Source organism: Fukomys damarensis, unplaced genomic scaffold (genome assembly GCF_012274545.1).
Source record: "Fukomys damarensis isolate Sample0158 unplaced genomic scaffold, DMR_v1.0_HiC HiC_scaffold_19, whole genome shotgun sequence".
Classification (NCBI taxonomy): Eukaryota; Metazoa; Chordata; class Mammalia; order Rodentia; family Bathyergidae; genus Fukomys; species Fukomys damarensis.
In genome coordinates this window covers 9,886,827-9,900,621 of record NW_022900931.1, presented here as the reverse complement: position 1 = coordinate 9,900,621, position 13,795 = coordinate 9,886,827, and the positions used below count along the sequence as shown (strand labels likewise).

Genomic DNA, 13,795 nt, shown 5'->3' with positions numbered 1-13,795 from the left:
TGGGGGGATGGGGGGGGGGGGGAGAGGAGGCAGAGGAAAGGGGTACGGGGGAGGGGCCGAAGCTGAAATCCCAGGAGAACCCGGGCTCTGCATGAACCTTTGGCTCTGAGCACCACAGGGAGGGCCCCACATGTGACAGACCTGACTGGGACCCACCCGGGGTCCTGTCCCTCACTGGGTTGTGGTAGGGTGGGGTTCATGAAACTCTGAACCCCCAGCTGCTCCTCTCCCGAGCCACGGTACCTGCAGGCCTGGTCCTAAAGGCCAGGGCCCGGCTCCAGGGGCTCCACGCGGTGTGCAGGCCTCGCTGGGCCCGCGTCCGCACCTGCAGCTCATACTGGGTATCAGGCACCAGGTTCTCCAGGAAGATCCAGAGCTGCCTCTGCTTCAGACTCAACAGGTTGGCCTCCTGGGACAGGGACAGGGTAGTCACACCTAGAGGTCCCCCTGCCCACCACCTCCCATACAGCCTCTCCTCTCCCACACTCCTTCCCTGACCTCCCCACTGCTGGACTGGCCCCAGCCCCATCCCAGCCCCTTCCCAGCCCCGCCCCCTTGCTGAGCCCCACAGCTAAGCAGAGCCCTCTGCAGGTTGACCAGCTGTCTGGCCCTGGGTCCGCTCCCGCAGGGGTCTCCACTTCATTGGGCACCAGGAAGAGGATTCTCCCACGGCCCAGTGGCTCCTTCTCTCTTCTGCCCACAGCTAAGCCACTGCTCCAGCCACTGTATCCTGTATCCTGTGGAGCTATCTTCACTGTACCTGGCACAGCCCTGCTTCCCTGTCTATGGGTCCTTCCTTCCCCATGCCCACGTAAGGCCCTCCTTGCCAGCATCACTTTCTACTTCCTCCTCCTGCCCAGCACATAGTAGGTGCTCAATGAGTAGGTGTGCATGGGTGACCAGCGAATGGAGGAATAATCAAGTGAACGAAGAGGCCACCTTTCACCAGGAACCCATGGGGGGCTAGGTTGGAAGTGTGGACAGGTGGAGGCCACTGCTGCCTCTTGTCTTTGGGAGTCTGGCCCTGGGCTCAGCCTGGAATTGGCCATCAGCTGGGTCCCCAGGCTGTGAGGGTAGCACCAGGCAGGACAGCAAGAGAGGCCAGGGTGGCTCCGCCACCCACTGCCTGGTCGCAGGCACCTTGCTGAGATGTGGCCATGCACCAAGTAGGAACAGGGACGGGCCGAGCCATGCCTCACCTCCCAGCTGTGGCCTGGCAGCCGTGTCCGGGCCTCAAACTCCAAGCAGGAGTCAATGTAGTGGGAGATCTGGGTGAGGCGCCAGGTGACGTTGCATCTGTTGGTGTCCATGTAAGTGACCTGGAGGGAGCTGGGGGCCACTGGGCGAACTGCAGTCGGGAGAGAGGAGGGGACAGCGAGCTGAGTGCTCCCTTGGTACCCACTGTCCCCTGTCCCCGGGTCCTCGGGCCCTCCACCGTTTGGAGAAGCCTGCCCTGGTCCCCAAACCCACCCCTGGGGCCCGCTTTAGTTTTCTCTCCATATCTAGTTCTGGCTCTGCCTGCCCTGCCCTCCTGGGAGCTCTGGGAGGACAGGGACTGTGCTACCGTGACCTAAGACTCTAATTGAAAGACTCACACACAGGGATAAGTGAAAGTTTACTTGTCGAGCAGTTTCTTTTGTCTTGGCTCAAAGACCCCTTAATGGCCCCGGGATCCTGGTTATTTTGCAGGTGAGAAAACCAAGGCTCAGACAGATCACACGGGATCAGGGCATCGATCTCATCTTTTACCGCACCTCTTTCCCAGCCATGGCCCCCAAGGTCAAGGGGAATGGGAAGATAGACATTCAACAACCTTCCCCAAGCAGGCCCAGTGCTGGGTGTTCAGAAAGGAGGCACGGGGCAGCGGAGACTCTGCACTGAGAGAGCTCACAGCCCAGGAAGGAGACAGAGCTAATGTCAGGCACACACACTCTGCAAGAGGAGGTATGAGCAGCTGGGGGAGCCTGGGAAGGCCTTCTGGGGAAGAGGACTGTTCTCAGTGCCCAGAAGGATAAGCAGGAATCTCCCCAGTGGAAGGACCTTCCGGGAGTGGGACCAGACATGCAGAGGCACAGATGACAGGAGTGGCCTTAGTTTGAGGGCAGGGAGGATGCAGGAGGCCAAGACAGGAAGGAGGAGCCGCTCGGTTCATCACTCACGGTAGTCAAAGGGCTTGAAGTTCTTGGTCAGCACCGTTCGCCACTGTCCGCCTTTCCAGCACATGACACGCGCGGTAATGATATCCGCCGAGGTCAGCACCTGAGACTGCAAGGAGAGGGGCCCGGATGGAGCTGCCAGCAGCAGGGCTCAGAATGGGGGCACAAGGTTGTGGGGACACAAGCAGGAGAGGAGCAGGGACAGCAACATTTTCCATAACAGGCCAACGTTTTGGGTTTGAAGCCAAGCCACATAGTATCTATCACTAACTACTCAACTCAGCCATTGTAACGTGCAGCAGCCACAGGTGGCATGTGGATGAATGGCAGAGCCGCATTTCAATAAAACTTTATTTACAAACATAGCCAGCGGGCCAGATTTGCCTCATAGACTGTGATAGTTTACTGACCCCTGATTTAACCTGAGAAGGAGGGAGCTCCCCATCACAAGAAATGTGCAAGCGGTGAGCCTCGAGATAGCTCCTAAACAAGGTGGAACTTGTACCTGTTTAATGGCTTCAAATGCAAATGGATCCTCTCCCCAGTCTCTCCCTACCCTCAATTTTTCCGGTGGGAAACTGCCAGGTATCCAGTACCTCCTGGATAGCTGCTGCTCAGACAACTGAGCTACTTACAAGGCATGATTTTTTTTTTTTAATACGATGTGTGTTTAGAAAATTACTACAGCGAGGCACACGTCTGTAATCCCAGCACTCGGGAGGCTGAGGCAGGAGGATCGCTGTGAGTTTGACACCAGCCTGGGCTACATAGTGAGTTCCAGGTCAGACTCAACTACATAGTGAGACCCTGTCTCAAAAAAACAAACAAAAAAATACAGTGAAAAAATACACTGTCATCAATTTCCTTCAAAATACTGCCCTTGAACACAGTCGTCCTAGTGTTGTTACCACTTTCCGAAGCGGCTCTGGAAGTCTTTCCTGGGTGTCGTTAGTTGCACTGCCCTGGCTGCCTTGATATACTGAACCAAAACAAAACTTTGACCTCTCATGGTCATCTTGATTTTAAGGAAGAGCTGCCAGATTTGGTGAACTTGGTACACGAGGACACACCGTCACGTTTTTACTTGACAGAAATTGCTATTAACATTTCGAATCAATTCAGGACACAGAGGGACCCATGGAAAGACACTCATGACCGAGGGCCTCCCTCCAGAACTGCTTCAGACAGGCACAAGAATGATGGGGCAAGTACGCTCGAAGGGAGAGGGAGCCTTCTGAGGGAGATTCCCATCAGCGTGTCTTTCACTGTAGCAAGTTTTTAAATGAAAACGTGAACCACATTTTTTGACCTCCTCTTGTCCCTTGCAGCTATCACCAGGGTACCGCACAAGGTGGTGAGGAGGCTGAGGCCCTCGAGGGACTCTGCCCCAGACTGCTCGGCTGGTCAGCAGGGCGCCCAGGCCACACATAGGCCCTCTGCGTCCTCAGCCCACAGAGTGACCACAGCCGTCTTCGCCGCCCAGCAGACCCCACGGTGCGGCCCCAGGAGGAAGCTCTGGGTCCCTGCTCAGCCCAGCTTGGGGTGGTGGTTTTGGGTCCAAGCCTCCAGATCCAGTCTGCTGACCTCTCTGAGCAAATGGTGGCCCTGATCATCAGCGCCCCATCAGCCGGTCAGTCCTGCACCCTAGGACCCCACCCTGACCTTCTTATAGCAGTTATGGGGACCAGGCTTCCCCAGGTAATAATAGCATAACCACTGTCACAAACACGGTGCCAGAAATGCACTCCCTCCCTCAAGCACTTGCTCTGCGCAGGGCACTTGCCTAAGCTCTTCAGATTATCCCATTCGGTTCCCTCAGTGCCCTCTGAGGTAAGCACTATTGCTGCTCCCATCCTGCCCATGAGACTGAAGCACAGAGAGCCTTCAGGACTTGCCTGAGGCCACACAGCTAGGAGTTGGTGGAGCCAGGCCACCTGCTGAGCTCTGAGTAGAGGGGGGACATAGCATCTGGTTCCCACCGCTCCTTGTCACCCCAGCCACCCTCCCTAATTCATAACACCTGACAGCAGCCAGAAAATGTATTCTGGGCATCCCCAGTGCCTACCGGTGCCCACCAGTGCCCAGGAGGGAGCGCAGGACAGGGCAGCAGGACAGCATCCTCACACCCTCACCCTGGGCCCCACTTCCAAGCCACTGGCTCCTCCCCTGGGACCCCCCACCCTAGGGCCACAGCCTGGAGCAGAAGGGAAGCCTGCCCCCAACTTTGCCCTAGCGCAGAGACTCACAGTCGGGGGTCCGAGGACCAGATTACAGGCGCAGGACGTCTGGCTCACTGGGAACATCTTGCAGGTGTTGTTCCAGGACCTGTCAGAGTTAAACGGTCTTCTTAGAAAGAAGGCGGGGGGGCTCTTCGGCCCCTCCCCCGGGACGTCAGCACACACAAGGCCCTGTTTCCACAACTGTCTGAGGGCTCTCTCAAAAATCCCACATTACTCAAAAATTACCCGTCATGCCACTCCATCCCCACCTCTGAGGGGAGTCAGGGTGGCATAGCAGGTTCACAGCCCCAAGTCCCCAGACGACCTTCCCCAGCTCTTAGCAATTCTCTTAGCCAATGCCTGGTCCCAACTCCCCCAGCTCGGAGAATATGGGAGTCCTGGAAACCCACAGTTGGTGAGCACAGACGCCACAGAGTCTGATATTATGATCTGGTGGCCCTGAGACCACACAGCCCCAAAGTCCTGTGGTTCTCAGGGCTACACTCACCGGCTGTCTGACTTGGCGAGGATGTAGCAGGAGGTGTTCTGCATACCCTGCTCCTGGTGCCACAGGCAGGAGATGTTGGCTCGGGAGTTGTAGAAGCACTCAAGCGGGGAAGTGTCTGTGGGCAGGACGGGCATGAGAGGCTGGCCTCTGGGCGCCTGTGGCCTCCAGGCAAAAACACCACCCTGCTCTTGGTGCCCTGCGCCACACACTCGCCCCCACCCCTGCCTCCTGCGTCTGCCATTCCTGGACCTTCTGCCAAGAAGCAGGGGTCTGGAGGGGCACCAGCAGGCCCAGCCCCTCTGCTAGGGAAACCACAGCTGCCCGAAGCCAGGGTCCTCACCGGTCACCTCTGCAGACACTGGGGGGGTCGTCAGGAGCTGGAGGAGGGAGAGGAGGACCAGGCACCAGGGCAGAGCTGGGGCCGCCATCACAGGCACAGACTGAAGCTGGTGGAAGAAGGCCTGGAGGAGGAGAGAGCAGGGTGAGCGGCTGCCTTGGCCCCACCGAGCCCCACCCCGCCTCTCTGCCCAGCCCAGGGCCAGCGCTTGCGGGTCGCTCTGCCCACACTTGCTGCTGTCTTTCCTGCACTCCTCTGCTCAGTGTCCCGTGAGACGGGACGGAGAGGTGACACTGGGACCCGGCGCTGCCCCGTGTCAGGGCGACTTGGCGCAAGCGCTGTGCTCGCTCGCAGTCAGTTTGATAACCCGGAGGGCCGCTGAGTGGCCACAGGGCAGGCAGCGCGCACGCCCAGACGATGATTGGGGACCCACAGGATGGCACAAGGCAGCGTGAGGTGGATGGAGCTGCTCAGACTGGCGCAGAATTCAAAACACATGAACTGTTTGTTTCTGGAATTTTCCACTGAATATTTTGTGACCATAGTTGATCCCAGGCGACTGAAACCAGGGAAATTGAAGCAGCAAATAGGAGGAAACCTTCATTGTATTTATTCGTTTTCTCGCTTTACACACACACACACACACACACAGATGCACATGGGGATCATGAAAACCTCAGGAGGACAGAGATCTGGGTGCCCAGTCCTAAACCAAGGCCTGGCACACAGGAGGCAGCTGCAAAGGGGAAAGCAGATTGTCAAAGGAACAAACACAGGAGCCACAACTGAGCGCCAGCCACTCCACGGGGGTCCAGAGCTTCCCCGCTGTCCCCTGCCGCTACCTTTTGCCCGTGTCAAAGGAGTTGACGAATCCAAGTGAAGGCAGCAAGAGAAGCTGCCGAGCCATCTGGGGGAGCCTTGGGACCAAGGTGACCCTGATGGGGGCTCCAGGAGCAGAAGAGGGCGTCTCTGAAGGTCTCTGTCCTTCCCAAGTCCCACTGTGTGAGGGGAAAGCACGGTCTGTGCATCTGGGCTCGGAGGACAGGTCTGGGCAGCTCCCTAGAATCCCTCCCCACATCAGCCCTGGCCTTGCAGCAGGAGCCTGTGATGGGGTCCCCTCCTTGGCAAGGGCCAAGCCGCCCAGCTGGGGGAAAGGAGGGGTCGAAGCCTCGCAGCACTTCAGACTGGAGGTTCTCAGGGAACACAGACCCCTCTTCTCCACAAACAGGGTGCGTGTAATGCAGCACCTAAAATCCAGCTCGATAAGCGCTGAAAGTGCATTAGGCAAAGAGAGACACCGAGCTGTTTAGCTCTGCAAAAGTAAACGACAACATCATGATCATACGCCTGGCTCCTCGCAGATGCAGTTTAAATGCAGCGCCTCTGCAGATTCATTCAACCCACACCACGCATTAGGGGGGTGGCACTTCTGTCCTGCTCACTTTGCAGAGGGGGAAACTGAGGCTCAGAGGGGGATCTGTCCACACTTCTGCTCCCCGGCTTGCCTGAAAGCTCCTGCAGGTGGCTGGGGAACGCCCCAGACCCTCTCCGGGGAAGGAGAGCATAAGGCTCATGAGGTGCCCTTGCATATCCGGGAAACGCTGGCCAGCCAGTCTTTCCCCCACCCCTTCACATTAAGCTACATGCTCAGCCTATTAAAATTTTTTCTTTTGGAAACAGGGTCTCTAAGTCACTAAGTTGCCCAGTCTGGAGTCAAATTTGTGATCCTTCTACCTCAGCCTCCCAGAGTGCTGGGATTACAGGGGTGCACCACCACACCTGGTCCCAGCTGGTGCTTTTGTGAGCATCAGCCCAGGCAAGGACCCCCGTCCCTATCTTCCCAGATCTGCACACTGGAAGGTCTGCTGCCGCAGCCCCACTGCCAGAACCCAACAGCCACCTTCCCACCTCAGCGACCACGCTGTCCTACAACCTGGGTGGGGTGACCTGTCTCTCTCAGGGACAGTCCAGCCATGTGATGAGAACTCCACCCAGGGAAAGCTCAGGACATGACCTGTAGCCACAGAGACATCAGAGAGATGTGACTGTTGCCACGCATGCCCTGCAGGGTCCCAGTTGCAGGGAATGAGAAACATGAGCACAAGGTCACTGGGGAGATAAAGGGACATGAAGGAGACTGGGTTGGAGCAAGTAAAGGGGGCAGCAGGGAGAGGAGACAGGGGCTAAGGGCTGAGGTGCTGAGGACTGCCCCTCACCCCCCTATGTCCCTCATCCTCCCAGGCCCCCTTTGCTGGGTGATGACCTCTCCCCAGGGAGCCTTCTCTCCCTCCTCACCTCCCAGCCTCCTACTGGTTCCAGCCTCACCACCCCAGGGCCAGGGCCCAGCTCATGGAGCCCAGCCCACTCCTTCCCTTGACTTTCAGGTCTGTTGGCCCAGTGCTTTCCCAGTCCTTCTCCCCACACACAGCCTGGCAGGAAGCCCCACAGGCGGCGTAGCCCAGGGACAGCCCTCCGGCCTCATCCTCCCCACCCTCCCGGGCTTCACAGTGTCCTTCCAGCCCGGACCTCACAATGGCCTTTGGCTTCATTTCCCAAAGCTCCTCTCCAGCCAGCAGCCTCCCTGCCCAGAAACCAGCAATGCCCCGGCCACAACCACAGCCCAAATGCCTGCCCTTCAGCTTGGCCTTCATTGCAATAGGTGCCCATACATGCGCACGCACACACACACACACACACACACACACACACACACACACATATATGCATTACATCTCCCTGCCTGCACAAGCCAGCAAGTCTGGACTAAGCCTCTAAATGAGCTTCCTGGGTGGGTCACTCTCCCACACGCCCTCTAGGTCCTGCTGTTCTTCAAGGGTATTTTATTTTTCTAAATTGTGTGTGTGTGTGTGTGTGTGTGTGTGTGTGTGTGTGTGTGTGTGTGTGTGTGGTGCCAGGAATCTAACTCAGGCCCTTGTGCTCCCAAGGCAGGCGGCAGAAGCACTGAGCCAAATCCCCTTCAAGGGCATTTTATTTTTAATTGAATTTCATTTTATCCCATTCCCTCCTCCATTCAAGCCCCCTCCTCTCCCCTATGTACAAAAGTTTTGTTTCCATTTTTCCAGTCTCACTTTTTTTCACATCCCTTCCTTTCTCTCTCCCTCCTCCCTTGTTTCCCTTCCCATTTGAACACTTTCTTCCCATTTCCCAATATTTATCATTCATTTCAGTCCTTATTTCCACTTTCACTTTCTCACACCAGAGAAACAATGTAGTATTTAAACATGTGTGTCTGATTTATTTCACTTCAGAGTATGGTCCCAAGGTCCATCCATTTAGCTGTAAATATCCGAAGCTCATCTTTCTTTATGGGAGAGTAGTACTCCATTGTAAAGAAAACCACATCTTCTTTATCCACTCATTAGTTGATAGACATTTGGGCTGTTTCCAACATTTAGCTATTACAAACTGCACCGCAATAAACATGGGTGTACATATATCACTGAGATAGGATGCTTTTAATTATTTCGGGAAGGCAGTAACAAGAGGGATAGCTGGGTCAAATGGAACCTCTAGTTTTAGTTCTCTGAGAAATCTCTCTGAGAAATCCCTAGTTTTAGTTCACTGATTTCAACAGAGGTTGTACCAGTCTACACTCCCACCAACAGTGGAGAAGGGTTTCTTTTTCCCCACAGCCCCTCCAGCATTTGTTGTTGGTTGATATCTTGATAGCAGCCATTCTTTCTAGGATGAGGGAGAATCTCTGTGTTGTTTTCGTTTGCATCTCTCCAGTGACCAGTGATGTTGAACATTTTTTCATATATTTATTTGCTGTTTCTAATTCCTCATCAGAGATGTGTCTTCTCATTTCAGATGCTCATTTTTGGATTGTGCCTTTAAATTTAGAGCGTCTGATGTTTTTGCATTCTTTATATATTCTATTTTTTGTTTGTTTGTTTTTTGAGACAGGGTCTCACTATGTAGTTGAGACCGACCTGGAACTCACTATGTAGCCCAGGCTGGTCTCGAACTCACAGCAATCCTCCTGCCTCAGCCTCCCGAGTGCTGAGATTACAGGCGTGCACCATCATGTCTGGCTAAGTTCTTTATATATTCTAGGTAATAGTCCTTTATCTGATGAATAGCTGGTAAAATTTTTTTTTTCACCTTGCATGTTGCTTCTTCGCTCTGTTGATGGTTTCTTTTTCTGCGCAAAAGCTTTTTAATAAGATGAGGTCCCAATTGCTGATTCTTTGTAGTATTTCCCATGTGGTCTGGATTTTGTTCATGAAGTCCTTGCCTGCTTCTATGTTCTACCTGTTCTTTCTTCCCGAGGATTTAGTGTTTCCATTTTAATATTTTGATCTTTGATCAATTTCAATTTTAGATCAGTGCATGGTGAAATATATGGGTCTAGTTTTAATCTTTAGTGTGTGGAAAGCCATTTTTTCCAGCACTATTTATTAAAGAGACTGTCTTTCTTTCAGTGAAGGTGTTTGGCTCCTTTGTCAGAGATTAGGTGACTGAGTTTGTCTGGGGTTGCTTCTACATCTTCTAGTCTGTTCCATTGATGTTCAGGTCTGTTCTTTTGCCAGTACCATGCTGTTTTTATCACACAGCTTTGTAGTATAATTTAAAGTCAGGAATTGTGATATCTCCTGCCTTATCTTTGTTGCCTAGAAATTCCTTTGCTATTCTAGGTTCCAAATGAATTTTAGGATTATTTTTTCTAATTCTCAAGGTAGGCTATTAGAATTTTGATTGGGATTGTATTAAATGTGTATAAAAATTTTGGCAGTATGGCCATTTTCACTATATTGGTTCTTCTTATCCAAGAACAAAGGATGCCTTTCCATTTTATGATATCTTCTTTGATCTCCTTTTTCAGAGTACTGTAACTTTCAATGTAGAAGTCTTTTACTTAGTTCATTAGATTGATTCCTAGGGTTTTTGTTTTTTTTTTGGATGCTATTGTGAAAAGAATGGTTTCTCTCATTTCTCTCTCAGTGAGTTTGTTATTCGTAGACAGGAAGGCTATTGGTTTTTTAGTATTGACTTTGTATCCAGCCATGCCACTGATTTTAGTTATCAAACTTAGAAGTCTTGGCAGAGTTTACTTGTATGTAGAGTATCATGTCATCTGCAAATAAGGATGATTTAACTTCTTCCTTTCCTATTCTTATTCTTATGGGTGGGTGGGTGGATGGATGGGTGGTGGATGAATGTGGTCAGAGGTCTCCAGTACTGCAGACAGGGCAGTACTTTGCCACTGCAGTGGCTGCACCCCACTGCCCCATTCACCACTCCAAAATCATCCTGCAAGTGCTTACTGTGCACCTACTCTAGACTCTCCACGAAGCTGAAACAAGGAAAGTGAGGTACAGCGGTGAAGCACTCTGCCCAAGGTCACATGGCTAATAAAAGGCAGAGTCCAATGGAAAGCCCAGACAGGAGCTCTCCCCACTGCAGAAACCCCCTCCACTGTGACACAGGGAGCTGTGACAATGTCACCTTGGGTGCCAAGGCCAGTCCTGTGCCAGGCCCTGGACAAGTGCATCACAAAGTGATTCTCACTAGTATATCAGCTCCACAGCACAAACAGGAGAGTGGGCTCCAGGTCATTAACCTGCCCAGGGTCACACACACTGAGTGGCATCACAGCCAGGGCTCCTCCCCAAGGCCTCCACTCCTGGGGTCCCACTTATCCTGTCCTCTCCCAGACACTGGCCCCAGGTTCAAAGCAACCAGCCCTCTGCCCAGCCACCTGTACCCACAAAAGGATAAGTTTTCTTGAGCAGAGGCCATTTGGCTCTGTCTTTGGATCCCCAATACAGTACCAGGTTGGGACCCCAAAGAGTATGGAGTCTAAAAAACATGCCACTTCCTACAAGCCCCTCACAGGGACAATCTTACCAGCTTTGTTCTGAGGCTGGGCACTGCACATCCTTAGAAAAGGGTCACTCGGGTCAGGCACAGCCATAGGCTGACTTTGGGCTTAGAGGGACCTGGGACTTAACCCAGGGGAGCAGAGGGTGGAGAGGGGGCAAGATCACAGGAAGGTCAGGGTCAAACCACAGGCCCCAGCAAAGAGGAGCATAGCAGGCAGACACCATGGTGGAGTCTGTCCCTGCCACCCCACCAGAGGGATTCAGAGATTGCGTACCCAGAGGACAAAAGCAAGTTGAGGGGAGGGCACAGGTATCACAAGGGTCCGACTAAGAGGCTCCTGGCAGCCACGGAGGCTGCATCCTCATTCTCAGGGAGGCTCGGAAACCTGTCCAAAGTCACTATAGGAGATGCCAGCCTCAGGTGACAGCAAGTAGAGACCGGAACCTCTGAGCCTGCAGCACTCGGCCCCCAGTGTCGCCTCCACACATGCGCACCAGCCGGTGTGGCACAACCACAAGCCCACTCACAGCCACTGACTCATTGCGTCCCCAGCATAGGCTTCGAGGTGGGGCTTGTCACCCCCTTGTCGTTAGCGTCAGAGCTGGAGCTCAGAGCTGCTCAGACACTGTCATCTGATTTCCAGCAAGCTGCCGACAACGGTCGGGAAGACAAGCAGTGCCCGGATGACTGGCACCTGCTCTCTTCTCTGGCAGGGCCCAGACCCGGCACTCGGGAGATGTCACAGCATGTAATCCTCCCAGTACCCCCGGGAGCTGGTTATCGTGCTACTCCTCTGTCCAGATGAGGAGACTGAGGCATGGGTCAGCCTCTTGCCCAGGGGTAGCCTGAAGCCCCACTGGCCTGTGGGGTGCATGGTGGGCTGGGCCAGGATGGTAAAGCAGGAGCTCAGTAACTGGGGTTATGCCTCATCTGTCTCATCTGCCTCTGACTTGGAGAACCATCCCCATTTGTCATCTCTGACCAGCCCTCCACACATACACACACACACACACAGAGCATGGCCTCTTGCTGCTGAACTCCAGCCATATCTCTCAGCAGTGTGGGATCCTGGCTATGGGAGGCACAGTGGGGACCCTGGGGACAAGGCTAGCCCTCCCCCACCCATGCCACTCCAAGGTGCTACAAATATAGCTCAAGGTGAGGGCTCAGGCTCTCAGCCCTCAGACCTGCTACTGCCCTGGTCACAGAGCCAAGCAAGGGACTAATCCCAGCCGGAGCCTGGGGCAGCAGAGAGAGGCCTCCCAGCACCCAACTTCACGGCCTGGCTGCAGGGGGACCGCTCTCTCCTCCCTCACCCACAAGCCTCCTGGGGAGCACTGTGCACAGGGTGCCCCCCTCGGCCCCTCTCCATGGAAATCGGAAGGGGGCCCATCTCACTCACCCTACCTCCTGAGCCCTCTCACACCCATCCAGCCTCCGGGCTCCTTCTCCAAGCCTGCTTTGTGGGTACTGCGCACAGGGCCCACTGCAGAGCAGTTCCCAGAGTCCCCCAGGGTGGGCTGGGAAGGAGGGTGGCCCCATCCCATGCCCCTCGGGGATTCTAGGAAGAGGTTGGGAATCAGACCTCAGGCAGAACCCCTGAGGGGACCGAGTCGGAGCAGAGGTCTTCCCTTAACCATTATCCCCAGAGGGCCGGGCAGGTCAGGGCAGGGCGGGGACCTCACCTGGCTGAGACATGAGGCTGTGGCAGTGTGCTCCCTGGGGTCCTCCCTGCTGCTGGGGCCTCGGCCATCTCGGGCTCCGACAGCTCAGGTAGTGGAGAGACGACCGCGGGCCGGCCCACTTCCTGTGCAGAGCATGGAGGGGCCGGGGCCACTGGGAGGTGCAGAGTGGGGATGGTGAGAAAGCCCGAAACTCCTCGAGCACCTCGGCGATAAGATCTTCCTCCCACGTGGGGGCTGCCGCTCACTGGGCTGCGTTGCTGTGCACACCCTCACACACACCCTCACACACACACACACACACACACACACGCAGGGGCAGGCTGCATGTCAGAGCCCAGGGGGCTGACCCTCTGCCCCCCACCCCCGTCCCCATGTCACACAGGTCACCAACCTGCCTGACATCCGGTCACACAATCAACCAAAACCCCGCCAGGCCTCACACAAATACATCCCTCCAAGCGTCCCAAGTGTGCCCCACCTCAGCCCAGCCTATCGCACGGCCATCCTTCTAAAATGCCCCTGTTCAGTCAGTAAACCCCTTACTCAGTTTGCCGTTCGGAGGCCACTGCCAGTGAGGGCTCCGTGAGCAACTTGTGGCCGCTTATTGGTTGTTTCTGATCTCTTTCTCTTTCTCTAGGAAGATCTCTTTCTCTTTCTGTCAAGTCATGGTTCCTAATCCTTTTCCTGTGTTTTGTTTTGTGGTAGTGAGGACTGAGCTCGGGGCCATTGAACTGATCTACCTCTCCAGTCTTCTTTACATTTTATTTTGAGACAGGGTCCCACTAAGTCGTTAAATTGTCAAGGCTGGGCTTGAACTTGTGATCCTCCTGCCTCAGACTCCCAGAGTGCTGGGATCACCGATGTGTACCACTGTGCCTGTCTCTTTTCCTCTTTGGGGGATATAAGGAGGTTCAGCTCATGGCTTTTCTATTTTAATGTGAGTATTTATAGAATTCTCCTTAGAAAAAATCACATCTATTTCTTCTCAGCATCACAGGCCCACAGAGTGCTTCCGCCCCCAGCATTCCGCTCTCTCTCTCCAG

The 13,795-nt window shown here is 54.4% G+C and overlaps 1 protein-coding gene across 2 annotated transcripts in view; it reads right to left on the bottom strand.

Annotated features, from left to right (window-relative positions):
• The window catches only part of Il2rb (interleukin 2 receptor subunit beta), an 18,115-nt gene extending 4,800 nt beyond the window's left edge, over positions 1-13,315 (bottom strand). Inside the window, exons 1-8 of one of the 2 annotated variants that reach the window (XM_010613492.2) lie at positions 13,296-13,315; positions 12,753-12,903; positions 5,224-5,344; positions 4,884-4,998; positions 4,403-4,481; positions 2,160-2,265; positions 1,200-1,348; positions 244-409 (exon numbers count right to left, since the gene is read on the bottom strand). In XM_010613492.2, the coding sequence (XP_010611794.1) occupies positions 244-409; positions 1,200-1,348; positions 2,160-2,265; positions 4,403-4,481; positions 4,884-4,998; positions 5,224-5,311 (703 nt within the window). In that variant the 5' untranslated portion in view covers positions 5,312-5,344; positions 12,753-12,903; positions 13,296-13,315. Of the gene's footprint in view, positions 1-243; positions 410-1,199; positions 1,349-2,159; positions 2,266-4,402; positions 4,482-4,883; positions 4,999-5,223; positions 5,345-12,752; positions 12,966-13,295 lie in introns of those variants that run through there. The other variant, XM_010613482.3, reaches the window with a different exon arrangement.
• Positions 13,316-13,795: the final 480 nt, after the last annotated feature.